Source organism: Saccostrea cucullata, unplaced genomic scaffold (assembly GCF_032062105.1).
Source record: "Saccostrea cucullata isolate Sc308-1 unplaced genomic scaffold, CSIRO_AGI_Scuc_v1 ctg5025, whole genome shotgun sequence".
In the NCBI taxonomy this organism is placed as follows: Eukaryota; Metazoa; Mollusca; class Bivalvia; order Ostreida; family Ostreidae; genus Saccostrea; species Saccostrea cuccullata.
This window is the reverse complement of record NW_026930494.1, coordinates 2692-22152: the sequence shown is the minus strand read 5'-3', so window position 1 is coordinate 22152 and position 19461 is coordinate 2692. Positions and strand designations below refer to the sequence as shown.

At 32.8% G+C, this 19461-nt stretch overlaps 1 protein-coding gene and 1 pseudogene across 1 annotated transcript; both read left to right on the top strand.

The window, feature by feature from the left end:
* The first annotated feature begins 294 nt into the window (after positions 1-294).
* Positions 295-17896, top strand: LOC134228793 (collagen alpha-1(XII) chain-like). Its single transcript, XM_062710488.1, has 9 exons — positions 295-326; positions 6038-6604; positions 6731-6760; positions 6899-7600; positions 8080-8160; positions 14146-14268; positions 14397-14436; positions 14581-14683; positions 17804-17896. Exons 2-8 carry the CDS (start codon positions 6115-6117, stop codon positions 14672-14674), a joined length of 1560 nt encoding a protein of 519 aa, XP_062566472.1. The 5' UTR covers positions 295-326; positions 6038-6114; the 3' UTR covers positions 14675-14683; positions 17804-17896.
* Positions 1698-2283, top strand: LOC134228794 (collagen alpha-1(XIV) chain-like; annotated as a pseudogene).
* Positions 17897-19461: the final 1565 nt, after the last annotated feature.

Genomic DNA, 19461 nt, shown 5'->3' with positions numbered 1-19461 from the left:
GTTTTGGAGGTCCGTGTTTGCTTTGCTCCTATTTTGTACTGTTTTATGGACTTTTGATCTTGAATTCTGTTCGTTATCTCCATATATATGTTTTATTCTATTTTGTAGCGATGATTTGATATAATCGTATTTGGTTCTTCCTACTTATTTTAAAATTAAGACTCGAGATACAATTTCAGACCAATGGAATTTACTTGAAATATGATATCTGCATTTGACATGCAGATATTAAAAAGCTAAGTGTCTTTCTGTTTCAGTGATGGAGGGTTCGCTTTGGTTGACGTTGATTGCTACTGGTCTATTACTCAATTCTTCACATTCCATTTGTAAGTATTGTTTTTTATTTAACTCAATTGTGGCTTGATAAATGATTATTTTAGGAAAGTGTGTGCATAGTGCAAGAGCGATACACACCATCTTGTATTTTATTATAAGTATTTACCAAATTGCAAGTGGCAAGTAGATATAAGTAAATGCGTAATCACAAAGCATTGCTTTCATGAAGAATAAAAATCCATATGAAAGTCCTCGTTAATTTTTTGTTTTTTAGATATATGTCTCTTTTCAAAATTGAAAACTTATGTCTACATGCTTCCAACACCTGTCTTAAGTTAGCAGCCACAATACTTTTTGTAACCTTGTGACAAATTCTCAGAATCGCTGATATTGAATTGTTGGTGCTTTTTCAAATAACTAGGATGAAACAAAATAAGGTGTAATTAATGCAACTAGAGGAGATGCATAACATTTTCTTTATTCAATGTTTTTTGCGATATTGAAAAAAAAAAACATACGTTAGATTGCATATTCCTTTAAGTACATTCTTAAATTGGTTGTCGTTCCATGAGGAACAACTGTTACATGCGGTTTTGGCAGTGGTGTTTATGATTGTAATGGAACCCAAATTTAAAAAGGTGTCAAAATGAGGAACACTGAAACGTTTTGGCGATTCATGAAAACATTCAATGCAAAATTTTAAAGCATCAGTAAATGACATCACGATATTTCACTTTTAAATCTTCAAATGATTTTTACCTTTATTGTGTATTAAGAATGGTGTCTCCTTATACACATGTCTAAATATCAGGTCTGTATCATAAATGGATTTAAGCTACTTTGCATTCAAAAACAGACTGTCATATGAAACCTAGATTGCTAAGAAACATTATAAAATATAGACTCTCAAATGAACAATATAAAGGATTCTTTAACCTTTCGGTAATCTCTAGAGAAAAGCAAACTGTAGGATCCGGAAACGGAATCCATATTTATATTGATTGATTGTATATTGTTTAACGTCCCTCTCGAGAATGTTTCACTCATGAATGCGTGTATGGAAGCGTCACCACTTGCCGGTGGAGAGCTACAAATTATGTCCTATCCTCGGCACTCAGGGCCATTGGGCATTAAGGGATCTTTTTTCGTGTCAGCACATTCTGCGACACGGGTTCTCGGTTTATACGGTCTCATCTCAAGGACCGGTATCCGCAGTGGAATTCGAACCCGCGACGAAATGATCAACTCCTTGCTTAGCGACTCACAAACCAAGAAAAAAACTTATATGACCTAAAAGCAAAATTTGTATTTTTTATATAATTCTGAATAAATATCTTTCGTTTGGTGAATGCTTCCAAAGAGTAGACTTGGTGTTTGTCTTGGATTCATCTACAAGTGTGGGAAACGTGAACTTTTGGAAAATGCTAGATTTTGTTTAAAACTTCCTACAAGCTGCCAACATTGACGGAGGTGAAATAAGAGTTGGTATTGCTACGTATGGTACAGGTGCCAGGATAGAATTTAATTTGAAAGACTATACTACCAAAAATGACTTGTTTAAAGCAGTTGATAACATTGCCTGGCAATACGGCAGCACAAATACAGCCGATGCACTACTTCTGATGCATGATACCATGTTCATGGCTGTAAATGGTGATAGAGCAGATGTACCAAACATCTGTAATGTTATCACTGACGGCATGTCAAACATTAACCATGGTAGAGTAATTCCCGAAGCTGACGCTGCCCGCAAGAAGGGTATCCATATTTATGCAGTCGGTATTGGTTTACAAGATTTACATGAAGTTAATGGTATCGCAAATAAGCCATCCAGTAGGAATGTTTTCTCTGTGAACAACTTTGATGAATTGGAAGGTCTAAATGAAACAATATTTGAATCAGCTTGCGCAGGTTAGTATGCCTAAACAAATTTAGAAATATTGTGTTTTAAATGTGGGACAATCATATTAAGAAGAAACAATTGCAACGTACACTTACTGTGCAGTATACCTTGACTACTGTTACTTTTCCAAAGTAACATTATTTTGACACAGTACTATCAGATGTTCCTAGACGTAAAATGATACCTAACCAGGAGTTTTAATCAGATATCAAATTCTGGGCATATTGTTTTTATTAGTCTCCTAGGCCTACCGGTGAAACCGGAGCGGACTACAGGTTTCCTCTGCATCTGTCCGTCCGTCCGTCTGTCACACATTCTGTACATTTTTTCTAAGTGATCAAGTTTAAATGTAGTTACTTTACATTGATTTTTGACGGAATTCTGGCATTTTTAATTTTTCTTAAATGAATATGGTTAAAGATCGTGTTCGTGCTGCACTAAATTAATTTCATGTATGCAAAGGAGATTGTGATATTTTAAAATTATTGATTTGAAACTTGCTGGGTCTCTTTGATTTTTATGATTTAAAGACAGCGAATCTTTCTAACAAAAAATATTTAAGTTTTCTGTGAGTTTTCTCATATACATCACTTGTATATCACTAATAAAGTTTATACATGTACATTTTCATTTGTATATTTCTTTAAAAAGTATTTTACAGAATTTGGTAATATGTGTAATTGTTGCATACATATTAATTTTCAGACTTATCACCAAGATACATTACTTGATCTTCACGTTTAACATTTTCTAACCCGTGTGTAGCCATTTGGTCGTCATTACTTCATTCCTCTTCTAATAACATAAATTTTACGCATTAATAAATAACTTTTTTATTATCTGTATTATTTTTCCTTAAAGTTACAACTGTTGCAACGCCCTCAACTGCTTTAAGTTGAAAGTACTACTTTAAACGTATTTTTATTCATAAACTATATGTTCTTTAAACATTCAAATATATATATATATATATATATATATATATATATATATATATATATATATATATATATATATATATATATATATATATATATATATATATAAAGCACTAAAAAACCAACAACACAGTATATCCTAAATGTCGGATCTACCAAGTAGATACAAGGTCACGGATGGAAATTTATATAAAGCACTAAAATTGACAAACGACACGAACAATAGAAATTGTCAAATTTTTGGGACGCCCTGTCCCTTCCTCGGGACAAAGAAAAAGTTAAAAAGTCATAAGAACAAAAGCAAAAAGCGAAACAAAAACAACTAGCACTACTACTAAACTACTAAACACTATATATTTACAAACTTAGTTACATGTTAAATTGGAAATTTTTAAGAACACTATTAAAGAAAGAAATATGAAATACGTCCGGTTTATCGGGTATACTCGGGTGAAGTGCGATTTACATAATTGAACGAATTAATTATGCTAATTAATTACGACAATCAGTTAATCGTACATTGTTTCATTCTCTCAATATGGCATAACTATACTTGATAAAGAATAATCAAAGAGAAATAATATAGCAGGGATATTTTAAATTATGAATTACGATCTATTATAAATATAGAAATATTTTAGTACTTATTATCGGGAAAAAATAATTAACAAAGGCGTAAGCAATTCATAGTTATGTGGGTTGTTCGAGAGTTGGTGACGCATATTAACTGTAGAGTTAACACTAAATTGAGAGAATAGTCTTGTTTAGTATCTTCAGGAATTGGGTCTAGTTTACGTTCATTCTGGTGAAGTCATTCAGTTTGTTAATACCATTAGGGCGGAATGACTTCAATCTGTGCATCCAGAACTTTTCTTTGCTTTTTCTCTGAGCGTCCGTCCATCTTGGGTTATGGTCAATCACCACTACTGTCATGTCCTCCCATTTGTGACCCTCAAGGTTGAAATGTTCCCCAACGGGTTCATTGAGTTTTTTGGTCCTAATGGTCGAACGGTGGTTATTGACTCTCCTGCGGAGATCTCCTGTTTCACCAATATACTGTTTGGAGCAAACTTTGCAACTGATGAGATAAATGCAGTTGTCAGTATGACAGGACAAATTCCCTAGTATTTTGTAGCTGAGGCCTGTAACAGGGCTGTTAAAACTGTCTGTGTCAGTGCTGTGCTTATATCAGGAGCAAAGTGGTCTTCTTAAGTCCCACTTATGCAAAAGATGCTACAATGCCCGCACCATACAAACAGCTATTGATGAGATGGCGGGACATGACAGGCAAAACCTATTACGCTACAATCTTAAAGACATTAGCGGCAGGGTACCTCTGGAAACCACATACCATCCCGTCCTTAAGAACCTTAGCGGTATCCTTCAAAAGAACCTACCAATTCTCCATTCAAACAAACGAATGGCAGAGGTCTTTGAGGAGCCCCATGGGCTGCATACAGACGCCCAAGGAACCTAAAGGACATGGTAGTAAGAACCAGACTGGACAACCCATTACCTAACGGGGACTTTAAAACTTGCTCTGACAGAAGATGTCTTCTTTGTAAGCACAGCACTGACACAGACAGTTTTAACAGCCCTTGCATCAGTTGCAAAGTTTGCTCCAAACAGTATATTGGTGAAACAGGAGATCTCCGCAGGAGAGTCAATAACCACCGTTCGACCATTAGGACCAAAAAACTCAATGAACCCGTTGGGGAACATTTCAACCTTGAGGGTCACAAATGGGAGGACATGACAGTAGTGGTGATTGACCATAACCCAAGATGGACGGACGCTCAGAGAAAAAGCAAAGAAAAGTTCTGGATGCAAAGATTGAAGTCATTCTCATTCCGCCCTAATGGTATTACAATGTAACAAACTGAATGACTTCACAAGAATGAACGCAAACTAGACCCAATGCCTGATTATACTAAGCAAGACTATTCTCTCAATTTAGTGTAAACTCTACAGTTAATTTGCGTCACCAACTCTCGAACAACCCACATAACTATGTACTGCTTACGCCTTTGTTAATTGTTTTTTCCCGATAATAAGTACTAAAATATTTCTATATTTATAATAGATCGTAATTCATAATTTAAAATATCCCTGCTATATTATTTCTCTTTGATTATTCTTTAGCAAGTATAGTTATGCCATATTGAGAGAATGAAACAATGTACGATTTACTGATTGTCGTAATTAATTAGCATAATTAATTCGTTCAATTATGTAAATCGCACTTCACCCGAGTATACCCGATAAACCGGACGTATTTCATAGTGGTCCGGATTTCTTTCTTTAATAGTGTTCTTAAAAATTTCCAATTCAACATATAACTAAGTTTGTAAATATATAGTGTTTAGTAGTTTAGTAGTAGTGCTAGTTGTTTTTGTTTCTCTTTTACCTTTGTTCTTATGACTTTTTAACTTTTTCTTTGTCCTGAGGAAGGGACAGGGCGTCCCGAAAATTTGACAATTTTTATTGTTCGTGTCGTCGGTCATTTTTAGTGCTTTATATATATATATATATATATATATATATATATATATATATATATATATATATATATATATATATATATATATATATATATTGACATGCTACTATATATTCCATACATGGTCATTTCTTCATCATTTTCTCGTTTGATGTCTAATGTCTCTAATTCAAACCAATGTTCCGATTCATTCATAAGAATTATGACCATTACAAAAAGAGGAATAGCTAGAAATGAAAAAAAGTAAATATAACAGACTTTCATCCAGTTCCAACAAATCTATAAGTAATATAAATCTGTAAAGAGGGCATGTACACGGAATTCCAGATGTGAAAGAATATTTTTTTTCATAGAGGCAATTTAATTTAATGCTTAATATTAGTAATAAAAAATCTATTGTTACCATTTGTTTTCCATCAGGTTTTGGCTTTGAGAAGGTAGATTTGGTTTTTATCCTGGACTCCTCAACGAGTGTCAGTCAAAGTAACTTCCAGAAAATGCTGGATTTCTGTAAAGATTTCCTGAAAGAGTTTGACATCGATTCTGGGACTGTTCGAGTAGGAATTCTAAGCTACAGTACAATAGTGCATGATCACTTCTTTTTGAACTCCTATAACACTTCTACAGGCATGTTCAATGCTATTGACACAATCAGTTGGATTTTTGGAAGTACCAACACAGCTGACGCAATCAGAGATATGAGAGAGAAATATTTCTCATTCGCCAATGGCGATAGATGGGACGCTCGAAACATTGCTGTTATTCTGACCGATGGTGTTTCTAATATCAATGCAAACAGATTGCAAGATGAAGCAAGACAGGCAAGGAACGAGGGCATACATATCTATGCGATAGGAATTGGGCTGAGTGATGTAACTGAATTAAATCAAATAGCGTCCGTTCCTGCCTCCGAAAACACCTTTATTGTAAATAACTTTGATGAACTGAAAGACTTGGATGAGCGGATCATTAGATCTCTATGTCCTGGTTAGTATTAAGGTATCAATTGATTTTCATGAAAAACAAACTTTTAAACGCTTTTTTAGATCCAATGAAAGGAAGTTTAATTAGTTTGATAATTTTCTTTAATATTTTCTTTGATATTTTTTCCAGTATCATCACCTATGCCCACCAGAACTACGAGTAAAACAATATTTTTTTTACCGAATATATTTTTATTTGAAATTAATTTTGAATGTGTCGAAACTAGAAATAATTTTCTAGATTTCAGAAACATTTTTCACATACTATTATATACAAATTGAATTTCATATTTTATAGCCACAACCACCACCAGAAAACACAACACAGCTAAACCACGAACAACCACAAAAACTCTGACGACTCCAACAACAACAGTTCTTGAAACAGAATATCATTATTTTCCATTTACAACAACCATAACAACCACAACTTCCCCACCACGTGGTTCCGGATATGATGTTGTCATCATGATGGATTCCTCAGTTCCAGAGAAAACGTTCGACGCCATGAAAAAATATGCCAAGTCTCTGGTCAATAGATTCGACATCGACAACAAAGAATACGCTGTGGGCCTTATGAGATATGGAGAATCAAACGATATGCAATGGAATTTAAATAACTACACTTCAAAAAAAGAAATTATTTCTGCTGTTGATAGAGTGGGTCATAAAAGAGGAACGTCATCTGATGCAGCAAGTGCCATCCACATGGTACGACTAAGAATGTTCAACAAAAGAAATGGCGATCGAGCCTTCGCTCGAAATCTCATTTTCTTAATGACAGCAAATGAGAGGAGTGATGATATGTATGCCACATGGAATGAAGCAGAAGAGGCAGAAAAAGAAAATATTAACTTGTACACGGTTGGTTTCGACTTAGACGATACAACGGAAATTGATGAGACTTCAACCCACCCACCCTATATTTATCGTCATCTGATAAATACAGAGGAGGGTGATGATGCTATAGACAATTCCACAGCAGAAATTGTCTATTTAAGTGAGTGTTTGTAATTCACAAATTTTAACTTGTAATTTTTATTAAGAAAAATTTATTTCTAGATATACATAGGGAAATACATATACATGTATGTATAAAGAAAGTTGTCGTTTGACTATTAAGGGCATACAGATAACGAACAGCATTCAATATCAAAGTTCACAAAACAGTACAAAATAGGAGCACAGCAAACACGGACCTTCAAAACATCGGAGGTGGGATCAGGTGCCATGGAGGAGTGAGCATCCCCTGTCGACCGGTCACATCTCTCTCATGATCTGGAAACAACGGAAAACTCCGCTGTCAACCCAGGAATAAACAATAGCCTAACAATAGTATAACGATCGCGAAACGACCACGAAACGATGACTATACAATTTTGTATTGTTAAAAGGTTAAATTATTGAATCTTTTTCATGGTTATTTTTCATTCTGTAGAAATGTACAAACCAAATTTTATCTATTTCTATCTTAAAAAGTGGATGAAGATGTATTACCATCAAGAACGAGACCGAAACCTACAACCACCATTACCACAATGATGTCAACGTCAACAAAAAGTAAGCTTAATGAACCATATAAATAATAAAATTAAATGAAACATCTTAAATTACTTGTACATGTACGTATATACACGTAGGATAAATTCACATACATGTATATGAATTTAAAATCGTTTTGAGATAAAAAAAAAAAAAAAATTATCTTCTTCTTTTATAATTTCATTTATTGTAAAACAAAAATCATTGTTAGAACTTGTGCTCAGGTTAAAATACTTTAAAGTATGTATTTCTTCATATCATATTCCTTAGAATATAAATTCTTATTCTAACATTTCACAATGTTACATACATTTAAAGAAAGTTATTTGACGTGCTTAAATGTAAAAACCTGGTCTTGGCAACTTTCTGATTTTACGATAGCTATTCATTTCAAAACTCTTTCACTTTGATTTCCGAAATTTGAATTGTTTATCTGTTGTACTTTTTAATTTTGGACAGCTATTTGCAGTTCTTTAAATGCAAAGCTACCTAAAACCTACCTAGTCCTTGTTGCATCCATAAGCACATGGGCCAGGACTAATAATTTTATTTTTCTCTATTTTTAGGCATCCTTTCAACCTCTTTCCAGGGAAGTTTAATGTCTATGAGTTCTTGAATTCTGTTCTTTTTCGCCTTCATTTGTGCTTTGTCAGTCTTTCATCCCTTTCTCTTTTAGGGTCTATCTGAGTGCAAGCCTTGTAATATCATTGCTCTCTTGGGACATGGTAAATTCATTGTTATATATATATTTTTCCTCAGTAAAGTCCTCATATCTGGGGTTTTTTTTCATTAAGAGGTTTTTTTGATTACTTTTGTAGGCCAGGCAGAATATCCATGAGATTTTTCTGAGGCATGCATAAAGAAATACAGTAAAACTCGTTTAGAACTAACACAGATATTGCGAATGCAAAAATATAGCGTAGTTATCTAGTTGGATCCCTTATACGGATTTAAAGGTACTTGGACACAGATTTGAAGTCAATATTTTCTCTATAATATTACGACTTACCATGGCTGTTCAATAAATAATGTCCTGAACGGTATGACATACAATACAAATATCATATTACATTAAACTTGACTTTTTCTCGTTATTGAATCTTTACTGAATTTATAACAGTTTATGTGATCACTTTTCATTACATAGTTTCATCGTGAGAAGCTGGGAAACAAGGGCTATTAGAGACACTGCATTAAAAATGAATGATAAAGAATCAGTAAACTAGAGTGAAAATAAAAGCTACATTAAAGCTGCTGTAAAACGTTAAAAAATCCCACAGAAATATTCACTGAAATGTGTGACATTTACAACAATTGATACATGTTCTATAGACAAATGAGCAGGTGGATTTCAATGATAAAAAAATTATATGATGGCAATCAAAAACAGGCACCCTCCTTGCCATCAAAAATTATAACAACTTATGTTCTGTTTGCCAAATTTCAACAAATAATATTTGATGATATATAATTGACTTTAAGACACATAGCAAATTTGATATACATCATATCGAGGGTAGTTTACACTGTTTTTAAGAAATGTTTGACAGTAAAAAAGCTTGGTATTCACAGGTCACCCTATATTTTTTAAAATGAGTGAAAACAACAGCGTGTATGAAAGTCTCAACAATTATTTTAAAATATCAGTAATTGACGTTTGTTTTATATTCAAAGAGATATTGGAACATGAATCTATTGCTTAAAACCATCAAAAAAAATTTACAATAAGATGTACTTGATAAAAACGGCGAAGGTCTGCAAGAGCACAAAGACAGATTTATATTTTTCTTAGATATTAGTGGTATTGTTGTTCAAATTCGTATTCGGGGAGACTGTTTAATATCTGGATGAGTCTAGAAAGTAATTTTTTTGCAAAAAAATCAAAAGGTTTATTAGAGGAAGGACCCAGAATCAGCAATCCACTACATTGAATTTCTTCAAGACAGCGTCCAAACCTGCATGCCCTGAAGAGTAAAGGGGTTTTCGGGATGAACAGAAAGTTAATGTCTATTCACATTAACAACATTTGCCAGATCTTTGAACTTTTGACTTGTTTCTATTTCCAAACGTGAAAAAACACCTTTCAGAAGGAAAAAACAAGTCCAGGAAATCATTGGATCTGCCAATTTCCATGTTGAAAACAATCAGAAATTGGACAGAAAATGTTTCGGACATCTGTTTGAATTAAAAGAGATTAATATGTAAAATCATGAAGACTAAATCATTGAAAATCGTCGTTTGCTTCCTTCTGAGCACCGAGGACATTATTTATTGAAGAGCCCTCGTATATATTTTAATAGCATTTCACACAAAAATCAATTAAAAATCTTATTTCATTTAAAAGTTATTTAAACTTCAAATTTTTTTGCAGGTTTGATTGACACATCCTTGTACTTTTACAAATTTTAAACTTATTCTTAATCCTTAGGAAAAGTGGCAATTTTGTTGTGTATTAATGAGAAATATTAAAGCTTTTATCCAGGAAAATAATTTTATTCAGAGTAGAAACATTAGAAAGCAAAACTCCTTCACAAGTATCGTCATTCCGAACTAAGAGTACAGAATTTAGCAAATCGAGCACACCCGTGTTATGTACACAGTTTTTGTAAACAGGGCACTAGTTTTGTTATTATTTATGTTTACAATCACCGGGTAAGTTCAATCGTCACAGTCTGCTTACCACAACTGCACGGATTGACAATATATTGTGTGTTTGTTTTGCTTTCGAACATGTCTACTCTGAATTTCTGGATTATAGTATTATGATATTTTTCATTAAAACACAACAAGATTGCCACTTTTCCTAAGGATTAAGAATAAAATTAATTTGTGAAAGTGCAAGGATGTGTCATTCAAACCCGCCAAAAAATTTGAAATTTTAATATCTTTTATATGAGATAAGATTTTTAATTAATTTTGTGTGAATTGCTGTTAAAATATTAGTCTTAATATTATAGAGAAAATAATAACTTTAAATCTGTGCCCAAGTACCTTTAACCAATTACGGATATAGCGAAGTAATTTCATAGGTCCCCGTGACTTCGATATAAACGAGTTTTAATTTGTTGTACTTGCTAGTTTGTTTATATCACTTTAAGTCATTTTCAAGCATTCAGAACCATAAGTAAATATTACAAATAATAGACATTTATAATACAGCTTGATTTTAGTGTGTCTACTGATACTGTTTGATTTTCGTATATTTTACAACTTGATAAAATATTCTCTGCTTTTCTCTGCTAATACTCCTTTTGGCCCTTCTCGGCACCACCATCTGATATCACTTTCCTTACCAGATATGTAAACATAACTAGTTTGCATTTGTGTCTCCAGATGAGAAACTTAAAGAAGTGACAGGTCATTGGCATGATTAAGTCTTTTAGATTACTGAAAAGGGTCCATGGGATGCCTGCGGTGTCTTCACTGAGGGTTGATCTCGATATAAAAAATGTCACTCCTTGCATTAACTCAAATTTTCTATTTAAAAAAATCCTATTTTGTCCTCATTTATGAACAACTCCATGATATTATATATATTATACATTTACAACAGTACCTGTTCGTAAGCGTAGGTTCTTAACAACAAGGAAAGTACGGTTTTAGCTTTATTGTGTCCTAAATATTTAATGTTTTCAAAATGTTTTGGAACTGACTTAAACATCAAATAAGTATTTGATTGAATAAATCAGAAAAGTATATTGCAGGAAGAAGTACATGTACCATTCGAAAAAGTCTCAAAATGACTCATTTCAAGATTAATTTAGAAAATAGTGTCCACAGCCGTCGCCCACTTTAATTTTTGGATATGTTTGTAAAATTCTGTTTAAAAATCACATATTTCAAAATATTAATCGCAATGCCTGTGGATAATTGAAACTGAAAGAAAATTACATAGAAAATTGGTGTCTTCTTTAACTTTTTAAGAAAATACGGGAAATGCACAAGTTGGTGACATCACAATTAGCATTGAGATCGTCATGAGAAAATAATTTGTTTAATCTTTATGCATAGGATTTCAAAGATTCAGAAAGCATGAGTTTTAATTTTAATCACTTTCATTTTTCTAGAAAAACACTGGGCCAGATCTGTATTGAAACCGTACCTTATTCTTAGGTATTCGGAGAGGTTTATGTACCACAAATCTATTACCAGATATATCAAATGCTAGATGTATGATTTGTTTTCTGCATAAACAGATTCACTTTGATATAGAGATCCGACCTATACGGTCGGGATTGATTTTTCATATACAAAGCGATTGTCGATTTCCGTTCCAAGAGATGACTTAAAGCTCAATGCATTTAATAATAATTTTGTATACTAGTATCTAAAGCTTTCAGTTAGTTAAAGTAGTAGGAACCCTCCCATAGACATTGACTAATTTATCATGATATTGTCAACGCATTCTGATTAGGTTAAAATGTGATAACTGATGATTTTTACTTCTCGTTGAACATGTATATCAGTAAAGGTAATGTCTACAGTGAAATATATGGAAATAACGAGCAGTATTCAAGCTCAAAAGTCCATTAAACAATACAAAATAGGATCAGAGCAAACACTGACCTCCAAATATCAGGTGCCATGAAGTAGTGAGCATCCCCTGCCAACCCATCACATCCGCTGTGTCTCAATTTTCTTGATGTTTATTTATGAAGGATATGGAGATAACAAAGAATATTCAGTATCAAGTTCCATAGAACAATACAAAATAGGAGCAGAGCAAACACGGACCTCCGAAATATCAGAGGTGGGATCAGGTGTCATTGAAGAGTGAGCATCGCCTGCCGACCGGTCACACCCGCCGTGCGCTCTTTGTCATGATCGGACAATAAGGGAAAAATCTAATTGCATTGTCTTTATCGAACAACACATTTCAGTGGTTAAAAACATGCCCTTAAAGTCTGCAAATAACTTAAATGAAATCCAAGGGAGCACAGTTACTAATATGTAGCACTACTGTTTTTAGTGCACAAGTTCTTCGTTAGGAAAATTGACGCATTACAAAGGTACACACATGCTAAAGGGGGGTAAAACATAAGGAGGGTGGGTTTGACTTTTTTTTGCGTCTGCTTCATTCAAATTACAAAAAAGAAGAATATTTTAGAAGAGCCCTGTGTATTATGAACGCAAGAGACTAGGAGTTATCGATCTTTGTATGTGAAAAAATTAGGCTGCACGAAATAACCAGGTTTGTCCATTTTGGAAGATACCACAGCTTCTGACACATCTGTTTCATATTTGGATATTTTACTTGAAAAAAAACATTAATGATAATCTAACAACCAAACTTTATCATAAACGTGATGACTATAACTTTTCAATCGTCAATTTTCCTTTGCTATTAAGCAATATACTTTCTTTACCAACATAGCTCTCATTTTATTCGATACCCAAGAGCATGTTATATGTATACATGTACAATTTCTAGAACGTGGTAAATTATTGACAAACAAGTTAATGAAACAAGAATAGCAGTTTTGTTTAAAGTCATAATAAGTTTTATGGTTGATACAGTGACATTGTCATAAAATAATGTATCACTGAGTCAAATGCTGACTGACGTTTTTCATTCTAATTGTAAGGCAATTATTTACACTCTGAGTTGTCGACGGATTTTTACCTTTCTTTACCGATCAATACAAGATCGGCAGGGGATCCTCACTACTCCGTAGTTCCTGGCCTTACATGTACCTTTCATGTTTTGGGTGTCTGCGTTTGTTCTGTTCCAATTTGTATTGTTTAATGGACTTTTGAGATAAGTACTGTTTGTTTATCTTCATATATTTCATTTATAAACAATATTTGATTATAAATGATTTTATTGAATACTGCTTTTTAAATAAGATGATAAATAGATAATTCTATTTGAAAAGAACGGAAATACCATATGCAATTGGTTTCATTTAAATGGACTTGGCCATCGTATATAACAATAACGTGCTTTCATTTGATTTTTACAACTAACGAACAATAAAACTTGTTTTTGTCATTTTTTTTAAGTACAAAAGAAGCTTCCAAGGAATACAGGGACCGCACTGATGGCCGTTGTGTCTACTTTTCTTGTGCTTAGTGGCCTAGTTTTTGGTGTCGCCGTGTTTTTGTTCCACAGAACCCTAAAACAACGTATGTCGTCATGAGTACTATATGAGAAATTTCAATTGATTCCTTGCTTCCTGATTCATGAATTTGTTAAGTACGAATACTAAGGGTAATATGCGTTAAAACAATTCTTATATTTTATTTATTTACAGAGAGTGTTGATAGGAACCAACTTCTCGAGAAACATGCATTGTAAGTTTAACTCTGTAAAATTCGACGTCCTTTTTTGACTAAAATGTCTGAGAACCAGTATTAGGACCACATTTTACAAAAATTCTCTAAGTATTAAGCCTCTTATTTGTCAATCTATTGATAATCTTTGTCTAATTGATAAAGGAATGAATTGGGAGAAACCAACCACACTGCAGACCTGCGTGTAGAAGTGCCTTCTGAAAATAATAAGGATGGTCTTCATTCTAATAATAAATGAAAGGAAAGTGTAAGTAGTTTAACAAATCAACTCCTATTACATTAAGAACCATGTGTGCTTTTTGTGAAGAATTATTGTTATATTGAATAGGCCTAACTGCATGATGGATTGATTATATGTTGTTGTCTTTCGAGAATTTTCATTCATATAGACATCACTATACCCCACAGTAAGACATTTTTTGAAAAAAAAGTTTCATGTGTTAATAGAGTTACTTAATATTTAAGCCTACAGAAATGAAGGATATTTGGAACTATGAACAGGCCTGACAGTTTTGGAAACAGGTCGTTGCGTCACCTAACGTTAAGCGATTTCTCCGTAAATCCTATTATCCCAAAGTAAAAATCATAGTAAATCTAAAAAATTTAAGTAAATGGATCTGATTCTTTAAATACTAATAAACAAAAGATAAGAATTTAATTAGACATGTCATTCTTCCAATACACGTAACATTTTACGTAAATTAACGTGCCTGTGAACTTTATTTACAAACATCGTTCATTGATACGAGAGGTGATCAAAAAGTTCGCGAACTAATTGAATAATTTCCATAAAAGAAACAATATTTGGTTTCAGTATTGATTATATTTTAAATAAGTCCGATTTTAATGCACATCTGCCACCGTTCTGCTCATGCACAAATTACGTGATATAGGCGGTCACGTAACCCCCTTCGTAGCATTCTGTCACAAAAGCTGAAAGATTTTTCTGAGTTCTATATTTCTTTCCATGCAAGTTAATTTTAAGAACAGTTCATTTGTCAGAAATGATCAAATCTCGGCCTTAGACCTCTTCGCTAGCCAAGAGTTTTCGGTCCACACCGCACCCCATAAACCCTTGGTCGATATATATGCGCTGTAAAACGCCGGTCACACATAGCGCCATCTGTATATTATTAAGAAAGAACAGCCAATGAAATTATGTATGTTTCGGTAGAAAATCATACACAATATGGCGACCTCCATTGAAACGACATTTGGAATGCAAAAATTAAATGCTTTCCAACAAGAAGCGATATATATGCTTTAAAGGTACTTGGACACAGATCTGAAGTTAATATTTTCTCATTTTTTCTGTATAATATCACGAATTATATATTTTATAGCATTTCACACAAAAATTAATTAAAAATCTTATTTCATTGAAAAGTTATTAAAACTTTAAATTTTTTGGCGGGTTTGATTGACACATCCCTGCACTTTCTCAAATTTTAACTTTATTCTTAATCCTTAGGAAAAGTGGCAATTTTGATGTGTTTTAATGAGAAATATTAAAACTTTTATCAAGAAAAATAATTTTATTTAGAGTAGAAATGCTAGAAAGCAAAACACCTTCACAAGTATCGTCATTCCGAACTAAGAGATGCGTACAGAGTTTAGAGCAAATCGAGCACACTCGTGTTATGTACACAGTTTTTGTAAACAGGGCTCGAGTTCTGTTATTGTTTATATTTAGAATTCACCGGGTGCGTTCAATCGTCACAGTCTGCTTACCACAACTGCACGGATTGACAATATATTGTGTGTTTGTTTTGCTTTCGAACGTGTCTACTCTGAATTTTCTGGATTATAGTATTAATGTTTTTCATTTATACAAAACGAGATTGCCACTTTTCCTAAGGACTAAGAATAAAATTAAATTTGTTAGAGTGCAAGGATATGTCAATCAAACCCGCCGAAAAAATTGAAATTTCAATATCTTTTAAACGAAATAAGATTTTTAATTAATTTTTGTGTGAAATGCTATAAAAATATATAAGTCGTAATATTATAGAGAAAATAATAACTTCAAATCTGTGTCCAAGTACCTTTAACGGACAGACGTGGCGTGTTCATAGGAACGAAAACGGGTTTGCACAATGCGTTAGAATTTCCTCGAAAACTTCTCAAAAGTTCAAGGCCGTAAATTAAAAACAGTTTTTTCATTGGTCCACGGTCGGCTACAACTCTCCAAGGAAAATTGACCGGCGTTTTACAGTGCATATCAGGCAAGGGTTTATGGGGAGCGGTGCGGACCGAAAACCCTTGGCTAGCGAAGATGGGCAAGAAATTGGATGGGTAAGAATATCCTTTCCAAAAATAAGCATTGCGACCATCTAAACCCAAATCTTCTGTCCCAGGAGAGACGTTTATTTAAAGTGGATAGAGAATGGGTGCCTTCTTTTGATCATATCTGATATGTTACAAATTTAAAGTGAACGATATTTCAGGTATTTAATAACTATATTATTGTTGAAATATTCAATTATTTTTCAAAGTGTAAATTGCAGGTCTTTGAAAGTGAATTGCTTCATTAAAGACACAATCATCTCTTTTCAAACTTGCTTTCACTGGGCAACATAACAAGTTTCATTTTTAACTACTGCCTTCCTTCACTAAAACGATCAATCCAATCATTGATTAAATTTATAGGAAGTCATTTATCTTAATAAACCGTGTACAAATTATTATGCGCTACTGCAAAGAGATATGCTAGAAGATAAAGATATAGAGATATGCTAAAGTAGAAGACAAAAGAAATAAAATATTTTTCGTCACAAGTGGCCTACATAATGACGTCATTTTTACATTATGACGTCACGAACATGGAGCAAAACTTTATTCAGCCTATGCTATTTATAGAACTTTTGTATGGCTATGTGTGTACCATTTTTTTTTCTAATCTGAATTGAGGTTTTGTAGATATAAAGATAGTTCACGAACTTTTTGATCACCCCTCGTATAGCATAATGACTGAAGATAAAGTGTTAGTAAATATGCCTTCCTTATCGATGAACATACCGGTATTTCTAGGAATTGTACGAAATCAAAGAGATATATTTATGATTTTTTTTTTATTTTAGATAATTATTTTTTTAGAATAAACTATCAGCTATTTTTTTTTTCAATATTTCAACTTCAATTTTAACTAGAAAATTAAAAACGAATATTGTCCTTCTATTCATCTACATAATTATAGCCTCTGAAAAAAATTAGTATAACATACATGTGATTCTCATTATTTAAATAAGATTGTGAAATAAAATGTTTGGTGTGACTCTCACGCAGCAATCATTTAATTTTCCGTAAATTCTTTACATGCCCCCCCCCCCAAAAAATATTTAATAATAAGATTTTTCTCTCCTTCTAGGTAGACATAGAAAAACAACAACGTAAACAACCTGGAATCCCCTCCAAAGTCTCATTAAAGTACATGTATTTGAAAAAGACCTAAATCCATATTATCTTTCCAACATTTTGCCAAACATCCTTCAGTTACTTGCTATGAAACGTACTTATTTCTGATTTTTTAAATGTACTGCTTCGATGATGATTAAATACTGGTGGAATTGAGAGGTGTGTAAAATGTATATAGATGTTAAATTTATGTTGAATAAAATGTGCATTGATGAAAGGAGTAACACCAAGACATTCCAGAAATATACATAAAGTGTTAAACAATAAATTTAAAAAAACAAAAAAACAAATGACATCAAACGTGAAACCTGTGAATTAAAACGCCAAACAAAACTCTTCATCTAGAAATGTTGTGTTTATAAATGAAATCTTATTTTTCTTTCTCTGCTTTCCAATTTCGTTTTATAGCAGGAAAAAACCAAAAAGAAAGATAAGTAGAAAATTGTATTTTTGGTATAAAAATTACTATCCAGCGAGGCATTGCAGACAATGTGGTCTTTTGTAATTCATTGTCGATATGACACTGTAAAACAGAAAAACACATTTCTATATAAGACTTAGTTGTTCAAGATAAAGCATTCTTAAGAGAACCCTGTCTGTTTTTTTTAAAGTTATTTGTAAAAATGTTACATGCAATATGAGTTATCAGAAATGGCGGGTAAAACAGATTATTATTAATGAAAAAATGATAAAAATTGCTTTAAATTATCTAAAAATCATTTGGAAGCATAATCCTCCATGATGTCCATGTTCTCTATAACTAAGTTCCTGATGGACACGTTATTACTGTCGATATGAATATAGTAATAATTAGGATCTTTGTTCACTACATCTAGAAGGTCCTAGATAAAGGGAACCCCGATCTTTCCATTGGTTTCGTAAATTTCATAAAAACTATGGATTCTGTAGAAGATTACACCAGGTGATGGACCATGACACTTTGTCAAAATGGAGATTAAATGTATCAGACCGCACATTAGTATCTGTATAGTATCCATCTTGGACGAAACATTCTGGGTTCATTTTTCGTATAATAATAACTAACAATTAGGTCATAAGATAAAAGTCAAAACACCCAAGAAATAAGTCAATGTCCCTTCAGGGCTTCGAAACAATACAGATTACTACTACTATCACTTTTATGTTTTTGATCTTATAATTAATTTCATATTTATGTTTGTTTCTGTACAATTCAAATTATTACAACGATGTTTTTGATGATAAATTAAATTTTATGTTTCTATTTGTTTAGTCTTGTTATATCGTTTTAAGCGCATCTAACAAAATCCAGGAACACGGAATTAAGTCAGAGGTTTGTGTTCCAAGTCTGTTGATATAAGTTAATGGTTCAAATGACTCTTTAACTGCTCCAAACACGATAAATCCTGAAAGACATAAAATAAATTACTGGCTGCGGTAAGATTTTTCCTCTTCCATGATATAACAGGAGTCATACATCACAAAAGAAATGTCTGGTTCCTGCAGAAGACACATGTTTCAAAATCTACAGGATCGTTCAAATGATAACGAGAGAAATGTACTTAAGATTTGTTTAAAAAGGGCCGTTGATGTGAAGAAAATATGCATTGATGATATTTCAGCATTGCTTTG

Coding starts and splice junctions, on each gene's coding strand:
- LOC134228793 (XM_062710488.1), top strand. CDS start 6,115: ATGCTGGATTTCTGTAAAGATTTCCTGAAAGAGTTTGACATCGATTCT. Junction 7,601..8,079: donor AGCAGAAATTGTCTATTTAA/GTGAGTGTTTGT, acceptor TATCTTAAAAAG/TGGATGAAGATGTATTACCA. Junction 14,269..14,396: donor CCACAGAACCCTAAAACAAC/GTATGTCGTCAT, acceptor ATTTATTTACAG/AGAGTGTTGATAGGAACCAA.